At 33.3% G+C, this 24142-nt stretch overlaps 1 protein-coding gene across 8 annotated transcripts in view; it reads right to left on the reverse strand.

Annotated features, from left to right (window-relative positions):
* Window positions 1-2939: 2939 nt before the first annotated feature.
* Bili (FERM domain-containing protein 8 Bili) overlaps window positions 2940-24142 on the reverse strand; it is a 74981-nt gene continuing 53778 nt past the window's right edge. For 5 of the 8 annotated variants that reach the window (XM_069817468.1, XM_069817469.1, XM_069817464.1 and 2 more), the window contains 4 exons: window positions 22818-22976; window positions 22520-22634; window positions 22322-22441; window positions 2940-12153 (listed from right to left, as the gene is read on the reverse strand). In XM_069817468.1, the coding sequence (XP_069673569.1) occupies window positions 12110-12153; window positions 22322-22441; window positions 22520-22634; window positions 22818-22976 (438 nt within the window). In that variant the 3' untranslated portion in view covers window positions 2940-12109. Of the gene's footprint in view, window positions 12154-15982; window positions 16115-22321; window positions 22442-22519; window positions 22635-22817; window positions 22977-24142 lie in introns of all 8 variants that reach the window. The other 3 variants (XR_011330328.1, XR_011330327.1, XM_069817465.1) reach the window with 3 other exon arrangements.

Below are 24142 nucleotides of genomic sequence, written 5' to 3' on the forward strand. Positions count from 1 at the left end.
CATATATAATATTATCTTTTATAAGACACATAACTTGGCAAAAATTAAATACAGTAAAATCCCTCATAACCAGCAATATCAAAACAATGGCACTTTTGGTAGGACAAAAAAAAAAAAATTAAATCTGCCACATTTCCACGGTCTGGGCTGTCAGTTTTGCCACATTAGGAAGTTCGCACGAACTTTCGTTTTCAGTGAATATTCGAACCTAGAATTAGTGTATTATTTGTGTTGTGTGATGTGTTTTAATAAGGAAAATCCACCCAATTTTTATGTTTATTCAGTTATGAACAAGTGATAGAGAAATAAGCTTCACATGGCTGCAGTTTTAATATTTGGTACCATGAAATACAAACTTTTTTTTTTGTATACAGGGGATTCAAGAGGATTTACCGTCCTTTACGCAGCTTATTTTCGAAGACATTCTGAGCAAAAAATGTCATATAAACATGCCTCCTATTCCCAATATTTACAGAGTTACATTTCGTTATTCGAACGCATTGCTGTGAACGCGGATCTTGGTCAGCGTGCAGCCAGCAGCCAGCACGAGCGCTACAGAAATCAAAGATAGCCGTATGCAGTTACGTAGCGTGACGAGTGCCGTTCACAAGCGTGCGGCTAAGTGTACTCAGGTGGACAGCAACACTTTTTAAAATGTGTTGTAAACTCTAAATTAGGATGCAAATAAGTCAGTGGAAGTGGTGTGATTTGTAATAATTGTTGTGATAAGTGTGTAAGAATAATGTAATTTTCTAGTTAAAAATAAAAAAAAAAAGATGTCTGTACGAAGCAACTAAGGAGTTCACAGCACATTTTTAGCTTCATAATACTTGCCAATTAAAGAAATGATACTTCTGAATGGTTCACTCCCTATTTGTATTATTCTTTTACCTTCCAACTAAAGAAAAAACGTATTTTACAAACAACTTTAAATAAGTATAACTCTGAAAATATTAAGAAAAGGAACTATGTTTATATGACATTTTTTGCTCAAAATATCTTCAGAAATAAGCTCCGTAAAGGACGGTAAATCCTCGTGAATCACCCTGTATACCAGTATTTATTCAATTATCTGGCAAAACCTTCTGGAACTAGCCTTGTCCCTTTGGTTCCGGTTAAGAGGGATTCCACTGTATTCGAACTAAAGTATAATAAAACTATTATAATGAATGCAAAATACGAGAGAGAGTGAGAGTGTGTGTTTCTGCTTAAGTTTAATTAAAAAACAGTACAAATTTTAAAATTAAATTAGAAATAGATTTGATCACAACTTTTCCAGATTTCTGTAATAACCTTCAAACCTATATATTACACATTGTGAAATAAGAATGTTACAGTAAATAACTATTTATGTAATTATATTCATATTACTGGTTAAGTACAACAATTTATCTAAATTGCTCACTAATCAATTATCTTACTAAATTATGTAAACATAATATACTGTATATTATAATATTACAATAAATTAATATTTGTTCATAACTAGACAGTCATGAATTACTGTAGTTACTATTTACTTCGCTGACTGATAAACAGTGGAACAAGACAGACTTAGTCTAGAATAGTTTACTTCGATGTATTCATAGTAAAAGAATTTTATCTATACAAGATACTTTTTATACAAAGAGTTCAAGGTGTATGATTTAAATGTCACAAAGAAGCTAAAGTTATGCACTATGATTGTTAAAAAAATATTACGATCAGTTCGTTTTTCCACAATCCTTTATACAAGCAAAATACTATATTAAAATATTTCATTGATAACAAGTATTAATCTCGATCCATTTCATGGAATATACTGTGATGTGTCATATACTAAGAATAATCAAATGTCAAATGTCAATTAAATTGCTAATCACATGTATAATTGTCTTTGTACATAGTTATCTACCGCAATTACTAATATTCCTAATTAATACAGCACTCCTATATTAAGAGTCAAAATCATTTATATAAAATTTATATAATGGGCAATGGCAGTGAATGAACAGTGAAGATATTTAAACAAGAGAACGCACAAAACTTGAGGTCAAGTTCGCTTCAAATATCGATAAGATATTTAAACAAGAGAACACATAAAACTTGTAATCAAGTTCACTTCAAATATCGATATAATGGATATTCCAATAGCAATTGGTCCTACTATTATCAGATACGAATCATTAGTGAAATTGGCAAGTGAACAGTCAGTTTGTGGTAATACAGAGTAAAACAAGTCACTGAATGGTTCCAATCACCATATAAATCTAATTCCATTAAGCTCTACAGTTACTATAACAAGTACTGCTAGAAATGCCTATTATCTTATAGAATATATGTCTCACACCACTTGAAAATTCTGAAATACATGCTGCATATCATGTGTAATTAGTTTAATTGAATCGGGGACTGCAGAAACAGCACATGTTACTATTTGTGGTGAAATGACATGTGCTGTTTCTACAATCCCCGATTCAATAAATTGTTTCATAATACTGTTTTCCAGATCCAACAGTACATGTAAGAATTTGTTTCATACAGTAGAATGGGACGACTTGGAAAAATTTACAATATTCTTAATTTTTCGAGGTGACAACATTGGCTTTAGTATTTCCCTCCAATTTTGAGTGGATGTTGCATCAGTATACACTACAGCTGCATTTCTCAGGGGGGGGGGGGAATTATTTAGCCAAAAGGTATTATATTTTTATCATCTTCAATAACTACGAAATTTCTTCTTCTTCGTCTTCTTCTTCTTCTTCTTCTTCTTAAGTATTAAAACTTTGAAATTAATGCTTAAACTATGAATAATGAAGGTTAATGCAGCATGATGTACTAAACCTCAACACTAGTGGTGACTGTCAGCAGTACTGGATTAACGTGTTGTCAACATGAAACAAATGAACATCACTAGAATTCCCCAATAGCAAATTGGGGATGTCTTGGGATTACCCCAATTTTTTTTTTCCTAAGTAACCCCCATTAATTTATTTTATCTTTTAATTAAATATAACCTCACTTAATGAATTTGTTACTGTAATACAGTAAAATTTTTGGGAACTTTTAAATTATTATTTGATTTTTGTCTATTTTCTTCACAGTTTCAAAATGATGAGTTACAAAAAAAAAAAGTCTAGGAGTTGGCCCTACCTACACTTCAGTGAAGAAAACTTAAAGATGGCAGTTGCTGAGAGGCTAACTGGTAAATATATATTACTAGTAGCAAAAAAATATGTCATACCCAAAAGCACATTAGACCATAAGGTGAAACAACAAAATATGGGGGGGGGGGGGGGGACCAGGAGCCCAGTGTGCTCTTAGTTCAGATTTTGAGAATAAAATTATGGAAAACATTCAGTGTGCTAGCTCATGGGGATTTCCATTAACATCAATTGATGTTCGACATATTGTCAAAACATACTTGGATAAAAGTGGCAATAAACACAGGCAATTAAAAAAATAATTCACCCGGAAGAGACTGGATGCGAAGTTTTCTATCTCGACACAGATGTATCTTGTCGGAATGTTGGTGCCAAAATATAAAACGAGCCAGGGCAAAAGTTGATTCCAAAGTAATCGAGAAGTATTTTGAAGAGTTCGAGATAAGTTTAAATGGTATTGAGCCAGCCGCAATGGTAAACTATGATGAGACCAACATTATGGATGATTCCAGTTCAACAAAGGTCCTCCTTAGAAGAGGGAGCAAGTATGTATATCAAACTGTGGACTCCAGCAAATCCAGCAATTCGGTCATGTTTGCTGGCGCAGCATCAGATTTGCTACCTATTTATATTGTCTTCAAAGTTGAACACTTATACAACTCTTGGATTCGCAATGGGCCTCCAAAAGCAAGATACAATCGCTCCAAGAGTGGCTGGTTCACCACACCTATATTTGAAGACTGGTTCAAGAGAGTTGCAGTATTTTAAACAATTTCCCAAAGATTTTCCTAAAGCACTTATTGGAGACAACATATCCACTCATCTCTCTGTAACAGTCAGTGATTTATTGCAAAGAGTGGAATATACAGTTCATCCTTCTTCCCTCAAATAGCAAACGTGTGTGCCAACATCTCGATGTGGCTTACTTCAAGAGTTTGAAAAGTTAATGAAGAAAAGTTCTCACAACTTGGAAGTTTAGCAAAAGAAGCCAAGTTCCAAAGGATAAATTTCCTTCCATTTTAAAGAAAACACTGCAAATTCTGAAGGAAGCAAGGAAGGTCAGAGAGCAACATGAAAGTTGGTTTTGAACTTGGTCCTGCTTCAAATACATTAGATAATTTGGCTTGTTTCACTTTTCTTGCATTATGTGCAAACTTATTAATGAATTCAGAGCCTTTTCACAACAACTTTTCGCTCTGATGTAATGCCTACACACATTGATTGCACTTAACACTTCACTCAGTTTAGGTGTTTCAAGATTCAAATTGTCATCTCCATCACTATCACTGTCACTTGAAGCTGGTCTACTATCTTGATCACCACTGTGTTGTTGGCACACATCAGCAATAATCTCATCCTGTAGTTCCCCACACACAGCCAGATTATCATAAAAATGCACAAAGTATCGAAATCTGCACCCTCTGGTACAGGTAGCTCATTGCCAGACACAACTTCGTCATCCTCGTCGTCATCAATTATCATAATCATCATCATCATCATCATCATCATTATTCAATTGAGATCTTTACTTGCAGAGATATCTCTGATTGAGATTCTGTGTGATACATCTCTTATCAAGCAATACATTTCATTTGACGATATGTGTTTTGCATACATCTTAAGTTTGATTAGTGAAATATGTTACTAGTCAGCGATGTAAACAATGAAGGGGGAAAGCAACTGGCCAAACTGCCCTATTATCTCCTGGTTTACTTGCCTCATGAGTGATGTCTTATTGGTATCACTTATGAGGTTCCAATCAGTCTTCGGACTGTTGACTAAGCATACATATATTCTTGCAGAATCTGTTTACAAAGCAGAGAACTTGGTGAGATAGGGAACAGCTGACCAGTTATTGCAGTTATCGCAACTAGAAAATGTGCTCTTTTATGTATTGTAAATATACTTCCCTTTTGAAGAAAGTCATAGTGTGAATTTTTATTACTTCTTAAAATATTTACGACACTCAAGTAATTTGTATCTAATGTTGTAGAGGATGACTTCTGTACATGGTCTCTCCGTCACTGGCAGTACACGGCATATAGGTATAATAGCTTTCAAGGAATCTACAAGATCTGGATTCATAATTGATTCCACTGTGTGTTTCGAAACGAATGAGGAACAGCCAGCAGAAGTGGATAAGGAAAAAAAGAATATTTACAATCCTACCATTCCATATTACCTCCAAAAGTACCAGCTAGAAGAGCTTGAAGTAATCGGTATTCTGGTTGGAGCAAGAGGTACCGCTATTCTCTTCATGAAAGATGTGTTTAAGAGGCTTGGAATACCTACAACTATTATTCTGATTGTAACTTTAGCTACATTGAAAGGATCAATTGCTCTCCGGAAGCATCACCTATATTCGAAATGAAACCAAGTTCATTAGCATTCTTTACTTTTTTGTAACACTTGCCTCTCTAAAACTAGGTATATTTCCACCAATCACAAAATGTATTTGCAGCTATGTACTTATAGGATTTTCATTGTCAAAACAAAATTAATGGTTAACTGAACTTGTAAACATTTATATGGTTAAGTACTCTTTGTCCCTTGTGGCAGCTCACGAATAGTGAGAAGATTTCTAAATTTCCTACTGCATGTATTAGCATAGTAACGTTTTACAGTACTCTGATAAAACTTGATGAAGCAGATCCACGGAGACATTATTCTGAAGAAAATGGAAAGAGTGAGGCATATTTTCGTTTTCTTAGAAATCACGAATCCAGAATGAAAGAGCTTTCATTTAATGTACAGTTTGTGTAGAATACTGAAGAGTTAATTGTATAGAACAAAGAAAAGTTGACTATTAACAGAAGGAATGCAAATATGTTATTGCTATAGACCTACTTCCTTTCCCTGCTACGACTTACTAACTACTATCAACATACTTCTTATTGCACAATGAACTGTAATCTACAAACAATAGTCAAACAGTACTGACAGCAACTTCATCTAAATTCAGTGATCAAAAATTGGTAATATAACTGCAAATGAAGACTGGAAATTCGAAATAGGCTATATACCAATATGTATATTACGTAATGCTTAGTTACAAGATACGGTATGACAGACATACTGTATATTCCTTCTAAAATTTGAAGTCAAGATAACTATTTTGGAGTACAGTTACTTCAATTGAACAAAGAATATACACGTTATACAATTCTAAATTGTGAGAAGGATTAAATCCAAATTGCTTTATTCAATCAAAATAATCATAAGATGTAATCATGTAATTATAGTACGTTTTTCTTAACAAATTCAGCGAAATAATCCATCATTTTATAAACATCAATGTACAATTTCTTAAGCTAGGTAATGTACCATGATGCGGATATGGTTATCTTTTCTTTAGATAAGCCTTTAATATTCTTGAAGGCTTCGAGTTCAAAGTTCTGAAAGTCAAGTAGATTTTCCTTCCTTTGAGACATTAAAAAGTTTCCTATTTTTCATCAACATTCAAATTTCTTCGAATTTTTATCTGTCCAAGAGCAATTACAATAATTATGTATAGTTAATTTGTTATGATCAAGTTAACTGACAGTCAAAGAAAACAATTCTATTAATTTCAGTAACTTTGATTGGTCTTATGTATAATTTCGAGTTGCTAAATTTAAGTCTTCCTAGACAAAACAACTTGCTCTTTTCTTACTCTTTTCAATGCCTGCAAAATATCAATCACATGTAAGGAAATTATGTGCTAAAACCAGACGGGTATAGTTAATGGATTCAAATAATCTACAATTAACTTTTTTCCTGTCATCTCCACTTATAATATACTTCACTTATGGCTTTTAGACAACCCGAAGGTTCATTGCCGCCCTCACATAAGTTCACCATCAGTCCCTATCCTGAGCAAGATTAATCCAGCCTCTACCATCATATCCTACCTCCCTTATATCCATTTTAATATTACCCTCCCATCTACGTCTCAGCCTGCCCAAAGGTCTTTTTCCCTTCGGTCTCCCCAACTAACACTCTACATGTATTTCTGGATTCTCCCACAAGTACTATATACCCTACCCATCTCAAACGTCTGGATTTAATATTCCTAATTATGTCAGGTGAAGAATACAATGCATGCAGTTCTGCATTGTGTAGCTTTCTCCATTCTCCTGTAACTTCATTCCGCTTAGCCCCAAATATTTTCCTAAGCACCTTAGTCTCAAATACTTTTAACCTCTGTTCCTCTCTCAAAGTGAGAGTCCAAGTTTCATAATCATACAGAACAACTGGTAATGTAACTGTTCAACTTATAATATACCTATATTAATTACTTCAGAAGCAGAGTTGTTTATATGCACAAATATCACATACTTAGACTTCAACAAACAAAATTTGATAACACAATCCCAAGGGAAAAAATGGAACTCTCTGCATCAAAATCCACAGTTAATTCCCGATTTACCACAAAAATCGTCTGTAGCTGCATTTAGATTGGCAACAGGCCATGATTGTTTGGCCAAACACCTGCATAGAATTGGAATATATCAGTCCCCTAACTGTCCATTGTGCAACTCAAACCAAGAAATGGATTCGGAACACCTCAAAATCTGTGCTTCAGTGGCTGATCATGATAATATCTTTGAAAAATATTGGAGTGCAAGAGGTCAAATGACTTTATTGTCAAACGCCTGGCATTAGAAAACAACAACAACATATCACACAAGAGGATAAGCTAGGAATTTAGCACCATTTCTAGGTCAGTGACAGTGTTTACAGCTCTGTAGATAGCTAAATGTAATCTTTTTTTATGTGAATACTTCTTACGCGACAGCCACAGGATAAATCTCTAAGATTCATTGATTCATTTAGTGTTCTACCCAAGGCAGGTCTTTCACTGCAAATCCAGCTTTCTCCAATCTTTCCTATTTTCTGCCTTCCTCTTCATTTCCTCATATGATCCATATATCTTAATGTCGTCTATCATCTGATATCTTCTTCTGCCCCGAACTCTTCTCCCGTTCACCATTCCTTCCAGTGCATCCTTCAGCAGGCAGTTTCTTCTCAACCAGTGACCCAACCAATTCCTTTTCCTCTTAAGATATGCAATAAAAAATGAAATGGAAATCCATTATGGAAGATAGACTTTGCAGAATGTATAGTCATTTCTACTATGGAGACTACAAATGTGGGGTTCAAGACATTCAATATCTACAACTTGGAAGGTTATGAAAATATTAACAAATTAGTTAAAAGTTACAGTAATTAAGCTGTAACATAGCCATTTTAAAAATACAGTCAACTCTGCGGACTTACATATTTCGTTCACTATATCTGAAGTGTCTCTCCCCTAACCTTAAATAATAGAAGTGAATGAAATTGTGAACAAGAAAATAAAATATTTCATTTTTGTGGAATGGATTACACTGTATACTGTTACTCACAGTTGATTTACTTAAACTATGCTGTCGACCCACGTCCGCTTGCGAAAGACCACGTTCAATGTCACTTATAATATTCACCTTATCTTCCAAAGAAAATGCTTTATGCTTCGACATTTTTATACAGTACATTCACTGTTGGAACACTAGATCAGGTAGAAATGACAAACGCTGTTATGTTGTGACTGCGTACTCAGTCTTGGAATTTCCCAGGTCACTTAATTGAAACTGGGAGAGGGTTGCTGGAGTTTGAAAGCCATCGAAATCTTACCTCTGGACATAATGTTCGTCTCCTTTTAATAAAAAAGGCAATTTCATTTTCTGTTGTTTCGATGCTATCCATCATAATTAAAATGTTTCTGAGAACAAAAGGCAACCCTTCGATGATGACGTGAGACAAGGTCGTCACGCATTGCCTGGATTTATAGTACAGCTCATTGTCTAGGAATCACTAATCCTACCTTTGTCCTTTGACTAAAGGAGTAAGAAACTTAGAAGAATGTTATTCTCAACACATTCTTTCAATTTTATACAAGAAGGTCTTACTTCAAAAGAATTTGTCAGGATACAATGTTCACTATAACTGAAGCAAGGCTTCACTATAAATGCAAATTTTAATGTACTTTTTAATGTTTGCAGGTCGAGACCAACAATTTAGGTTCACTATAGCCGAATGTTCACTATAACAGAGTTCACTATATCCAGAGTTGATTGTATTGTTTGCAATTATAAGTAATTCAAAACGAAAAAAGATTATCATCAGTTTAATGGTTTAGACCTAATGGCCCTTTCCAGTTTCAGTTTTCAAATGCTCCTTCCATCTGATTCTGGGTCTGCAAACTGTGTTATTGTTGCTCTTGGTCGATATCACAATGCTGGTATGGCAATTTGGTATCCTGCATATGCTCTAGATACTGGAACCAGTTTTATCTTTTTTATTCTATATCTTTCTTATTTTATCTCTTCATGCGACTCTTTTCACAGCACTTAAAATCTCATTTCTACCACTTATATGTGGTGTTTATCTTCCTTAGAGTCCAGGATTCACTTCCATATAGTCCTATCAGAAGTGCCATAGTTTTAGATTATGTATGTTACATAATTTATAAAATTAATAGGCTAGTGTGACTTATTTTACAATTCATGTTTGTATTTTCAGATAAGTCAGTTATTAAATATAATAAATAATGTTAACATTTGTTAATCGGTCTCTATCCTGAACAAGATTAATCCAGTCTCTACCATCATATCTCACCTCCCTCAAATCCATTTTTATATTATCTACGTCTCGGCCTCCCCAAAAGTCTTTTTCTCTCCCAACTAACACTAAACTTCATCTTACGATGTTGGATGACGTATATACGTCCGTTGATGTGAACTCGATAGCTCAGTTGGTAGAGCGCCTGGCCGGAGTACAGGAAGTCGCAGGTTCGAATCCCGCTCGAGGTTGTGAAATTTTTCTTTCATACCATGGCATGATTGTGACTATATAAGTACTTAAACATTCACAACTAACACTCTATAAGCATTTCTGGATTCGCCCATATGTCCCACATGCCCTGCCCATCTCAAAAGTCTGGATTTAATATTCCTAATTATGGTATTATAAATATGCCTGACAGAACAGTGCATACAACGAATGGAGGTACCACTACTGATGCTATGTTCTGAAGATGATTACATAATACGTTTGAATCTCAAATATATGTATGTAATGTACCAGTACTTTAGTTTACTGCAAGCTGAAAATATTATGGAAACTTATTGCAACAAGGTTTTGCCAAAAATGAATACAGAGTTTCAATGTTTGATGTTTTCATATAGAGTAAAACCCCGTTTTTAAAGAATAATCTGAAGTCCCAGTCAAATTACTATAAGAATAATGTAATTAATTCTCACTTTTAAGAAAACCCGATTTAAGGAAAATCCTGCTTTTAAGAAATACTTTACAGCTGGATTTTGTCACAATGAAGCCTGAAATATCGACTTGACTCTCAATCAATAGTACCGGCATATTCAATAGCACATCTCAATCGATAGTAATGCAGCGCCATATGACAGCATTATCTTTTATCATTCTTTATGGTTTTGCTTTGCGTTGCTTTCACAGAGTGGTTTGCTTGCTTTGTTCTCGCGAGTTGTATGAATCTTGTTTCCAATTTTTTTTTGTCAGTTTATGCTGTTTATGCATCATTATAATGGCGACTAAACTGAAGAAATTAACTATTGGACAGGAAGTGAAAATAATAAGGAATGTCGAGGCTAATTATCAAATAACACTATCACACATGACAAAAAAGTATGGTTTGCCAACTACTTCATTATGGAGAATAATTAAGAAGAAAAAAGAAATGTTCAGTGCCTAGTTTCAGTGTGGTTCGGGTTCAACCAAATGGAAAAACATTCGTACCTCACCATTTGAAGAGTTAGAAAATATTATAATGAAATGTACTGTAAATAATAATTGCAGACCTAATTATGTAAATGATTATAATGTTTGGTATGTAACACACATGTTAGTACTAGTTATTTTAGCCTTTCCTTCCCATTTTATGTATTGTAAACTCTCTTTTAAGGAAAAGAAAAATAATCCTTCAGAAATTCGTTAAAAAGGGGTTCTACTGTACATCTTACACAGCAATCTGATTCTCGTTTTTTTTCCAATAGTACTTAACCCGTTTCGAATTTACAATTTTCAAATAAAATATCAGTGCTTTCAATAATTAAAAAATTGGACAATTCTTTTTTTTTTTTTTTTTTTTTCCTTCTTCCTATTACTTTCATGTATTGAGCCTAATAGCCTGTTACAGTTTCAGTCCACAGATACATAGATGGTCCAAAGATCTTTTTTCTCGTGGATGTAATTTAGCAATTTAAACTTTCTGAATACTTCTCTATCTTACATCACTGTTGAAAATGATTAACCTCTTTGATTTTATATGTGAAAAGAATCTGGAAGTTCGTAATATTGTCATGCAAAGATGTCATTATTTTGCTCTACAAGTAATATTTCACAAGCTATATCGTTAATATTATTTAAAAGACTAACTTCATTGTGTCTTACTGCATTTTGTCATGTTTAAGTTAGTGGTAAATTCGCCTTTCCTCTTGTCATCCTAAAACAAGTGGAACTTGTACTTTTATCAGCAATATAAATATAATTATGCAACAAAGTTAATACATCATCATAGTCTCCAGATTACCATGGTAATGACCTTATGCAGACCATAATCTTTTATGTCCTTAATTGATTCCTCTGCAAGTTTAATTACATTTTTGGAAATTTACTACAATAACATGCGTCTCTTGGAAAGTGCAACAACGACACATGTACATTACAGTGGAATTCTGGAGCTGTTCTGATTTTTACATTGACATGAATCTGCTAATGAATTAAATGCAATTTTAAGAACCATTTCAATAATACACTTGAAAATGTTCATCTAAATTAGAAATGTCACACGTAATATATCAAAATCAACATCACCATATGAAATAAAATGGTTACTATGTATGACTTTTTCCAGGCAATTATTGACGGTTTATTGAATTATTTACTGTCATACAATTCTTCATCTGCATTCAATAACTGAAGGACCAGGAACCCATTTGTCCAATACAACGTCCTACAAAAGAATAAATACATTAGACCATTATCTTTAACATTAAACATATAAATTTGAAAATAAAATCTAAAATTACAATAAAATTTCAGCAAATTTCAGCAAATCTTGTTTTCTTTTTAATCCTTTGCAGTTTAAACTAGCAGAAACAGAGGTTTCGAAACAGAAGGACTTATTGACTACCGTGCACACAAAATGGTTCACTAAAAATAAAAAGGTATAATAATAATAATAATAATAATAATAATAATAATAATAATAATAATAATAATAATAATAATAATTTAACTTTCAAATACCAGTACTTAATGTCAGGTATCTTTATGAAGCAGGAATTAAATTATATAAATTTTGTCTGTGGATTCTAAATTCTGTAAAATTCTATACATAATGTTGCTTTATTGTACTGGACAGATATCAAGAGTTTTGATGCATTACTATTGCTATTGCACACAAGCAGCCCTTCAGCAAATGAAGAGGTGAAGTGGTTCGTGTACTCACCATTAAGGCATACAAAAAACAGGAAGGCAGTTCCCTAGCTTACTAGAACTCTGTTATAAATGGAGGTGATGTCTTTTTAGCATTATAGCCCTTGGATTTAATTTATGTTTACTAATTCAATGAAGAGGTGGCAAGTAGCTCTGTTGGTAGAACAATTGGCTATGAACTGGAAGGTCAAGAGTTGGATCCTGGTTGGTGACAGGATTTTCTCATTGTCAAATTTCCAGAATGGCCGCAAGGTTCATTCAGTCTCTTATAAAACTGAGTACCGGGACTTTCATGGGAGTAGAAAAGTGGCTGGAAGGTGGTATTGACCACATCACCTCAGTCTAGTGCCGTGGTCAAGAAAGCACGGAGCTCTACCCCCATAAACTCACCCTCTTCCCCTCGTGCCTTAATGGCATGTATAGGGAATAATTTTTACCTTTTTAATTCAATGAAAGTTCTATGTAGTGAGTTACTCAGGTTGTAAATATAAATATATTTCACACATTCACAGTTAGTAGACCTATAAATTACAATAAATTCACAATGCTGGAAGTATTAAATAGGTAATACATTTTTTTCTAAATATAATTGTTATGCAAACTGGTATGTTTACCTCCAGTGAAAAGTGATACATTATAATAACTGGATAAATTGGATTACTCTAACAAAACGTACCTACATCAGAATAAATGTGCTAATTATATATTACTTTCATATGAGGCACTCCAGAAAATAAGATGAACTCTACAATGACTCCCTTTTATTTTATAATTGAAGCGTGAGGCCAAACAATGGGACAAGCACCAAACAGCAAATTGTGCAGGAGAGGCAATTTCAAATGCTGCACCCACTCCACAAAAGGAAACGAGCCTCCTGCAGATTTTTGAAGAAACAGACCATGTGTCACGATAGAAGAGGCCACAATGTCGATGTTCCACTGAAAATTCTAGCTTTATTCAAGTTGGTGCTTGTCTCATTGTTCAGCCACATGCTTCAATTATACGAAGTATAAAGAGAAACTATTATGATGCTTAACAAATCGATTTTGAGACTTTCACGGATGTTCTCAACATTCTTGATATGAAAATGTAATTTCGTTCATGTGTACAGTGATTTCTCCTTTACTATTATGTGGACTTTGTTCAAATTTAGTATCTACAAGTAAATTCATCCAGGAATGAGGCACATAAAAATATAAGCAAGTGTGGTGTAGGTAAGATGGGTAAACAACCCAATTTATATCTCCACTCATGGACTAGACTTATTAAATGAGTACTGGAGAGTAGATATGTATGTATAATGTAATGATTTTGACAATGAATGTGGGATAATTATGTACTTTTGAAACTAACACAAAAATTTTGAATAGGTAAAGTAATATACATTTCTTGCATAAATAATTAATTGTTTTATATACGAGTAGTATTCCATTTTCTCAGTCATCTTCATGATCATGTCAATCTTTGAAGAAAACAGGGAATGTCTGTATGTTTATGAAGGAAAAATAACAACACATGTTGCTGTCATTTAATTACTAATCAATGACAGACAATTGTTATTTGTTAGACAATTATTATTTGTTAAAAGGGGAACATCAATAATTTCTCATTTACATTTATTTCTGTTTTACTAAAATGCTCTGACACTTCTGTTTGAGATATTTACATATTATATAGATACATACTTCACAAATGCCTGATTTGAGTTTATAAAATACGAAAATGATATCACGTTTCTATGTGAGAAGATTTTTTCACATACATATTATGAAGAATCATAGACAACAGAGAGACAGTCGTACATTTTTAAACACTGAATATATTCTTCTAAATTAAGCAGAAATGGAGAAGCACATGACAAATCGGGGTATTATATTATAATGATCATAAAGGACGCAGAAAATTTCTGATAGTCCTATTAAGTATCATGTATCTCACTCCAAAAAGGTAGAAGAAACTTACGTTTTTTTAACTGAAATTATCATTTTCACTTGAAAGTATTTAACATTGAGTATCTTATGAATTTACTAAGAGGAAGACATCAGTTAGGCACACTGTCTTATATTTTAGTTATTGTGTAAAATATATGGCAACAGTTACTTGATGTGTAATGCTACAATCATGATGCAAGTTCAGTGGAATCATTTAAAGAGTGGTCACACACTATTGATTGTGATTTACCAGTGTGTGTCTGTGTATGCATGTGAGGGATGAGTATTGATAAATTAGGGTTATATTTATTTTTCCAACTTCCTATATTTTGCCTTTTGTTAAAAGAAATGAATATAGAGTTAGTTTTACAGTAGTTATTGTTGAATATAATCTGTGAGTTAAGAATTATTATAAGTAGTTGTAAATAAGAAAGGATATTTGGACTACAGTATACAACAGTGCATTCAGCAATTGAAGAGTCTTCCCTGATAAATTAAATAACATTGTAAAGCAACAGATTAATATTTTACATTTTAAGCAACTTTTTCCTTTCTTAGAATAACTCATTAACCGAGGAACATTTTCAGAGCTGTTCGTAGGTTCTAATAGTCTAGTGACTGAGAACTGAAGTGCCATGGAGGTGTAAAAGAGGTAGGGAAATACCGTGCATTCCCTGGTGAACTCAGCCAGTTGTGTTGTGGCTTGTTCAGCCGAGGAGCCTGTTGTCTCGCATGTATTAGGACTTTCTTTTCCCCGTGATCTAACTTGCTCTCAGCAGACTGTACTGCTATCCTCCAGCCTATGCACGTATTGTCTTGTGTCTCGTTTTCTTTGCAGATGTCAGAAATGTGTGGACATAGGAGGACATCATTCCCAACATCACATGTGACAAAGTACGTGTTTATTGCGATTGTATCTGTACTTTTATATTAAGTAAAATGGAATTAAGGAAAAGCCGAAGCCTGAGGAGAGGGGATACTATATTCGATTTCGCTGGGAGTCGGAACATTGGTGAGCCGTGAAGCTTGTAGCCAACTATTGGCTGATTCACGAGGGAATGCACTGTAGAACTTCTATGCTTTCTTGACCTTGGCAGTACGGGGTATTTTGATCAGTTTCATGCTATGACTGTCTTTTATCTCCAAGAAGATCCAGGATTCAATATCACAGAAAGCTGAATGAACTCAGAAACTATTTTAAAACCCACTTTCGTCTGGATCTGCCGATCTACTCAGAGAAGGGAACCCTATAGTTGAAAAACTCTATTTTCATTGGCAGTAACTGCGAATATTGTTGAGGTCAATCTTATTAAATGAAATGCTTCGGTATATATAAACAAAATTAAGTTACATTCACAACAAGATATAATACACTACACACTACAAATATTTATTAAGTTCAAAGAAACAAACCTGTTCAGCTGTAATAATATAGCAATACTAAGTCCGTGCTACCATTTTACAATGTGCAAATGCATCTACAGTGTAGTACAGTAAGCCTTTACATGCACTAGTCGTTAAACACATAATCTGCTAACAAATGATCTGCAAAAATAACCAACATAATAAAACAATAATTAGGAATGAAAAGTAATACCAGAATAACCAAATGAACAGGATAATATTATCTTTCTGAACATGCATGCACATGCTATTAAGCCCATAATTAACAAATAAATATACATTTGTGAATTTCACGTGACAAGACAGGTGCATTTGCAACGAAATATTAATTCATACTTAAATCTATACTTTATTACAATATAACTGTAATAGTCTGGTGCAGAACATGACCAGCATAAAGGACTCTTCATCATATTTTCAATCATTAATATTCAAAACACTAAAATTGAATATACTGTCAATAGGTATTTTATATTAACTTTATATTAGGCAAATTTTTTTCATTAATAAATTACATGATGATGATGATGATGATGATGATGATAATGATGACGACGATGATTATAATGATACAATCACAACTTAGTTAAGTCAAAGAAACAAATTGGTTTCTGTTGTCATCTCAGTACAAAATTAACTTCATTTCCAACTTCCAACTTTTTCTCCTCCTATTGTACAAATCCAGAAACAAAATTCAGGTGGCCCAAATTTTGTTTCTGGGTCTGTACTCTTTAATACCATTTTCTTTCCATTCTTCTATTAGGTCTTAATCAAAGTGAAAAGAAATGGAAAGTGTGACCATTTGGTTAGAACAGGGGTAGGAACTTCCAATTAGCAATAACAGGGGAGGTTATTCTCACTCCACTACTGTGACGTTTTAATACATACTATTCCTGTTACACAACATGGCTGCCAGTGGCGGCATGTAATGGTAGATGAATATGATGAAAATACGTAATGCAATTTTCATACTGTTGCATTTTAAATTATTTCTTTCAGTAATCTTATTCATAATAAGCAAGCCCTGGATTCTTAGGTTCGAACCTATTCTGTTGCTATCTTGTTACTTTCGAAATATCCCTTTTTTATTATTTTATATGCCAACAAATAACATAGGGCCTACTTAAATTTTATAGGATCTAAGAAGATCTAATTTGTATGTTAGGACCTAAAATTACCTACTTTCCTTGTCAGAACCAAAAAAGACCTAATTTGTTGTACTTAACCTATACATCTGTATCTTATTTATTTTAAAGTAACTGTAGAACTTGCTGAAATAATAGTATTACTGTTCATTGCAGCATAAATACGTTACTGTGGCTGGTGTTCTTTGAAAGGAAAGCTCTACAATGCGGCGACAATGTACAAGTATACAGAGGTCGATGGTCTGTATTATAGAAACTTTGAATGAATTTTAAAAGAAAAGGTGCATGTCAGATATGGCAGAATCATGTGATCATGACATGGGCAAAAAAAAATAGCCAGTGTTCTCTCCACCTAAGGCACGAGAAGTTTAATCTGTTATCTGTTCAGTAGTGAATTAGTGATACAGACTTTTAACATTGTTATTCATACAATATAATTCAATTTGCTTAATTGAAGGGATCACGTCTAAATATAAATCCTCAAGAAGTAGTACAAGGGGAACACAGACCACTGAAGTTTACCATTGCCAGGTTAATTTTGTTGCTTGTATAATATATTGACTATTTTTTCTCTTTCTTTCTCCGCACATTTTAAATTTCGGCATACAACTTGAACTTGTCTGTGTTGTAATAGTGGTAGCATTCTTGCCTCTAGATCCCAAGTTCACAGAGTCAAATCTGGCAAAAGGCTAAAGACTTTTCAGTGTGCAAAAATCTTAAGAAGTGATCCTCTGTGAGAGTCTTCATAAGGGAGTTCTGATTCTGAAATTTCATGCTCGAACCTGAATCCTGAAAGAAAAGACTCATGGGCAAAATTTAACGGAATTTACAGCTAGTTCGTTACTAGATGATGGCCTGACCCCTATCATAATGTCGAGGTACTAGTGTTAAGTAACACAAATCAACATGGCTGAAAGAAAAAAATAATTAAATGAGTGGTTTACAGGTGTAATAATTTAATAAAGGTTCAGTGATTTAAACACAATAAGCTATTAATATGTATCAATACTAGTAAATAGCAGTGTTAGGCATTAATCAATTAAATTTAATCAATTAAAAGTAATCATTTCCTACATTAATTGCAATTAATTTTAATCATAATTAAATTCAATTGTTAATTGCAACTGAATCACATATTTATGTAATTGTTAATTGTTAGTTGTTAATTGTTATCAATGACTAAAAGTACTGTCCGCAGCAGGAACAGGAACCTCTTTTTACGAACTATTAATACATTCATGGGAGAGATTTCTATACACATGCCCTGTAACTGATCATATGGTTTCACCGAATGCCTTGTGTTTTGTGCATCGACAGTGCTGTAATGTGTACTGTGTGCAGTGTTCAGCTGTTCACTACGTTGTAGTTTGGTACTGCGGAAACATACTCTAATGGTGTCACATTGTGTATTACTGTATTTGCTGCTGCATTCCCAACTTCCCATTGTGTATTTACAAATTGTACTACTTTCTGGTGTTCGATTATTATTGTTATTACCAACTCAACGATGTCTGAAGATACCGTACTAGTATACTGAAAGTGGTTTCATTAAGAGAGACTTCTTCGATTGGTACAAATAATACTTCGGTGGTGAGTACTAGTTCATCTAATCTCCACGCAAGTACTGAAGTTCCAATGACTTCACTGGACGATACTTTTTTCAAGCATGTTCCTGAATTATCTACTTCTACCAAACTTGTTGCAATTTGTATGAAATGCCACCTTAAAACTGTGGAAATAAAAGGTTATAATAATTTTAGTTCAAATTTTATAAGTCATTTGAAAAGAAAGCATGGTGACATTTCTATTAATGAGTACAGGGCATATATGAGTATGAATGACAATAAGAGAAGTAAAACAAAAGAGAAAAGCCAAAACATTCATCATTAAAATCACACAGAAATAAAAGCCTATTTTGTCAAGAAAAATTTAATGAAGATGTAGCAAAGTTTTAGTACATTCCATGACTGAAGACCCTTCTTTTGTTACCATCTTTGAAAATTTCAACATTGACAAGTTTGCAGTGAAACTCATGAGCCAGTGGACATTTTGTCGAAAATAAATTACATCTATGTTAACTAAATGTTTACCGCCAAAGAGGAATTAGAAAAGATAAAATATATTTGCACAACCACCGATATTTGGTCCAGATGCAAGAGGAGGTTTTAGGGGCTTACTGCTCACTTGATAAACAATGATTTACAGAGAAAGTCATTCTCTTTATCCTGTGTTCTATTTCAAGGAACCCACTGCTATGAAAGCATCACAGCATTAGTTAGGTATGGAAATTGATGACGAATTTGGTCTTACAACTAACAAAATTGTAGCTACTATTATAGATGGCGGGAGCAGTTTCATAAAAGCATTCAGTGGATTTGGGATAAAGACAGAATGTATAAGTTGACAGATGATGACGAAGAATGTTCTGTTACTGAATATTACGAAGCTTCTGAAACAAGGTATATTCATCCTATGCTTGATGTGACTTCTGCAGATGTTAATAATCCAAATATTCATCTACCTTCTCATGTAAGATGTGATGCGCATAAACTGAATTTGTGTTCTACTACTAATATCAATAAAGCATTGAAAAATCCGAATAATGCGAAGTTGTCAGAAATGCATGCTACTGTTAGACTATAAATAAATGCAATGTTCTATGGAAAATGGCAAATTATCCCAAATCAGCCGAGAAAATACATATGGTCTTGGGATATACTCTTTTCCGTCTAGGAGCTGCGAGATGGAACAGCATATTTGATTCTTTAAAACAAATATCAGGAATCAAAGAACTTAGTCCTTGAATCCCATAGATTCAAAATCCCCTATATCCACTTTAGAAAATTAAAGTATTTTAACAGTAACTTGTGAAAAATAAGCTTAGAGAGAATTTTTAACCTAACAGTGAATTTTAACAAACCTTTTGCTTCAAATTTAGTGGCTTTTTGAATTCAAACCACATAAATGATTAGAATTCATTCTTAGCAAGCAATATCTGAGCATAACTCAATTCTGAACAAAATGATCTTTAGGGGGTTTTGAATCTAGAGGATTCCTGTCTTATATAATAATCTGGGTTTAAAAAATGCGCTGAGGGAATCAGTCACACTTGTTCTGCCATTTTCAAACTTTTCTATCCACTCATATACGACTCTACGTGAGAGAGCATTGTCGCCATACTGAGTACACATTCTCTGATGGATCTGTGAACTCGGCACACCTTCTGCCCACAAAAAACGTATCACTGAACATTGTTCGACTTTGTGCAATTTTCAAGTTTCGCTGCCATTTTCAACCTCATGTAGCAACTGTCAGACTAACTGTTAAGACAATAGGCTTGCTATGATGACTTGTCATACCACAACCACCACCCCCATCGTTCTCCGTTCTTCCATCTCCACTGCAGGATTCACAGTGCGGCAACTTTTTGAACAGCCCTCATATATATTTTATTTACTATTTTTGAAACCGTTAACTGTATTGTTTTTATTTGGGTGTACCTCATTAAATAAATTACATACTTCTTGTTGATATCTCTTTCTGTCACCATAACCAACCATCATTAGGATTTCTACCCTTTCTATTTCAGTAAGTGTTGCCATGATGAATGATTTTCAGCTCAGGTATGAAAAAGGGTCATTGTTGATTTATATCAGTGTTTTGTTAGTTTCATGGCCTATTCTATGAATACAAAAAATGATTTTGTACGTACTACATAATAAGCCTTTGAAAGAAGCATAACACAAGTTAAGACGACGTGATACCTCGTATCTGTAAATTTGCAGGTGACTCAAACAACTGTTTTAAACTATTTAAAACTAAACAGCGAAATTTTAAAAAGTCTTTTTCTCTAGAACAATTAGAGAAAATTCTAGTAATTTATTACGAAACCAATTATAGTTTGAACAGTTGAAACAATTTTTAAATTGGAGATTTAAATGCATTTAGGTGTATACATATCATTTTAAGTGACAGTACTGGTAACTTTGACAAATTTTAATCTGTTATATAAACACAGTTTGGACACTCAAGTACTATTTCCTACAGTTTACAACTCTATGTATAGGTCTAATGTTGGTTTCTTTGCATTTATCAATAACTTTGCTAATTTATTAACACTGTACTGATTTTTTAAATATCTTTTAGTGTTTTTCTATCCTATACTTTTAGAGTCTGTTTTATGTTTTATAAAGCCTAAATGTGGCACTGAAAGAGCTTATTTTAGGTACAAAAACACATTTTTAGGACTTAAAAATTCGCGATCTAGTCATCATCATTAACCTATAGATTTGAAGTCAGAACATATGTGACCCCTAGTGGAGGTTTCCATATCTACAAGGAATTTAGTTACACTTATTTGCCGAGAGGGGGGCTGAGGGATGAGTGATAAGTTCATTGCCTCAAATGCCACTAGTATCAACTAAAGTATTATTAGGACGCAAAAGAGAGGATAATTTTATCCAGAGGCTCTAATTTAGGCTGGGGTTTTTAACATGACAGAAAACTGCTACATGGGGGAAAGGTTTAAAGTTCAGAACTTTGCATTCAGGATCTTTCAATCCTGAAAAATCCATCAACCTCAGCCAGGTTTGAACCCACAACCCTTAGGTTTACAGGAGAGTGCTTTACCCCTAGACCACTGGGGGGCGACAATTATTATAATTTATAACATACATTTTTCTTCCCCTGCAGTTCATTGGATCTGAAAACTGTTCTGAGGTGTAACTGTCAATCATGTGATCATGTTGATGTTTCAGTAACTTGTCAAAATAGCAGTTGTTTATGATAAAAGAACACAAGACGAGTGGAGTGATCATACTTTTTACACATATTTTGCTATGCTTCCACTCAAACCTCACCTTCTTATTCTTCATTAATATCGTGTTGTAATTTTATTTGATAAAAAAACTCATCTTCCACAAAATTTCGTACTATTTTCAACTTCTTAATGATGGTTAAAATATTTCCAATAAATATCTTTCGAATTATTATTTTGTGATTTTTACTCGTTATATAAATAGTGGAAAAAGTTGTCCATCATTTACAAATTTACGTATTAATGAATATGACAAAATATGACACAAACAACTAATTCCACACAGAATTGCATGCAGAAATTACCACACAAAATTGATGCAGAAATTACGTTTTTTTTCTTCAAGATTAAATATTTTTAACAGAAAAAATAAAAATTAATACATACCATCTTCATCAAAGGTAGCAAGTGTCAGTTTACTCAGTTTGTTACTCAGACATGACTGTGGCAACTCTCGGCGATTTACCATTGTCAAGGGCACTTGCGTATCTGCATGTGAGGAAAGAGCTGTAATGTTATTTTAAAGTCACCATTTTGTTACATAAATTAGTAGCAACATTACATCTAATTGTAATAATTACTTACCATCACTATCTGTTGATGTATCATACACTGGGCGGTCTGTTTCATCAGTATAAGCAGCTGTTTTCTGTTTCAGTTCTTCCACGAATCCAGATATCAATGCATCCATCATCACAGCCTGTAAAACATACAAATGATTATGCACTGAAAATATAACTTCCTAGAATTTATAATTTTAGATATCGGTAATTTATTACTTCATACATAATGGTAACCCTTTAATGTGTATCAGGTTTTCACTTATGAAACAAATTTATTACTGATAATATGTCAAGTGAACATAAAAAGATACTGGACATACCTGTTTGGAAAACACTTGAAGGATCTTCGACACTCTGGTACCGTTTTCAAGCACCATGAACTGCAGGAAAAGGCATGGCAAACAATCAGGATTATCTTCTTGAGAAGGTTTAGCAAAATCCCAAGATAATTCTTCATATTTCAGTCCAAGTAACAGTGTCTGCAAAATATAACCAGCTTTCATTAACGGAAATACAAATCACTTATTTCTTTTAATGATTTTAAGCAAACATAAGAGAGAGATTTGATAAGTACTGTACATTAAAGATGCAAAAGTCGTATTATTTAGAGAAAATGAAAACTGAATCTATCTAGTTTCATACACAATAATTAAGTTCCTCATTTTTCTTTCTTAAGTATTAACATATTTCAATCAATCAATCAATCAATCAATCAATCAATCAATCAATCAATCAATCAATCAATCAATCAATCAATCAATCAATCAATCAATCAATCAATCAATCAATCAATCAATCAATCAACCGATCGATCAATCATCCTCGTCGTCATCATTATCTTTTACAATTCACCATTCTTCCACTAAGATTGAAAATGTTTATTTTTTTTTTTGTTGACTTGTTAGTTTACTTTTTACAGACTAATCTGTAAACAGCTTACAACTTTTGAGAAACTTCATTTGTTATCTAGTTTCTTCTAATTAATCATTTTAGCATTCAGCATTTTGAATACAGGAGTAGAAACTACTAAAACTTCATAAATATCACCTGTGCATACTTTCTAATCTTCACTAGTGATGATCTTGTCATTGTGCCACAACTGTTTTGAAGTTTGCTGAACTTATATCTGTATCTTTACTTCTATTGCACTCCAAAAACACTCCCAAGTAATTAAAATTTACAACTTGTTCTAATGTATTATCTTTTAAGACTAGTTTTACTCTTATGGAATATTTTTCACAGAAATCATTATTTTTGTTTTTAGTTGCGAAAGTTACAAATTGTATTCTATTGCAAGTTTACACATTATACATATAGCAGCAGAGGTCTGTAACAGTCTTTGTTCCTATATAAGATTGTCTGGTCACATACAAAAAAAAAGTATCTAACTCTGTTTTATAAGCACAAGCTAATTAAAATAAATGCAATTTTCTGTACATCATATCAATGAAAAACATAGACAAAGCAAATGATAAAGACCCTTGTCAGACTTGGCAGGGAAATCCTGTGTGTAAAGACAATACAATTTGATAACACTTTGTAAGTCATGAACTCATATACCACAGCAGTAAATGAGGAGTCACGGAATTTAACTTCATGTTAGAGTTGTTCATCTCGCCACTCTGAGTAGTGCACCTCGCTGTTC

This window comes from Periplaneta americana, chromosome 17 (genome assembly GCF_040183065.1).
Source record: "Periplaneta americana isolate PAMFEO1 chromosome 17, P.americana_PAMFEO1_priV1, whole genome shotgun sequence".
NCBI classification, from domain to species: Eukaryota; Metazoa; Arthropoda; class Insecta; order Blattodea; family Blattidae; genus Periplaneta; species Periplaneta americana.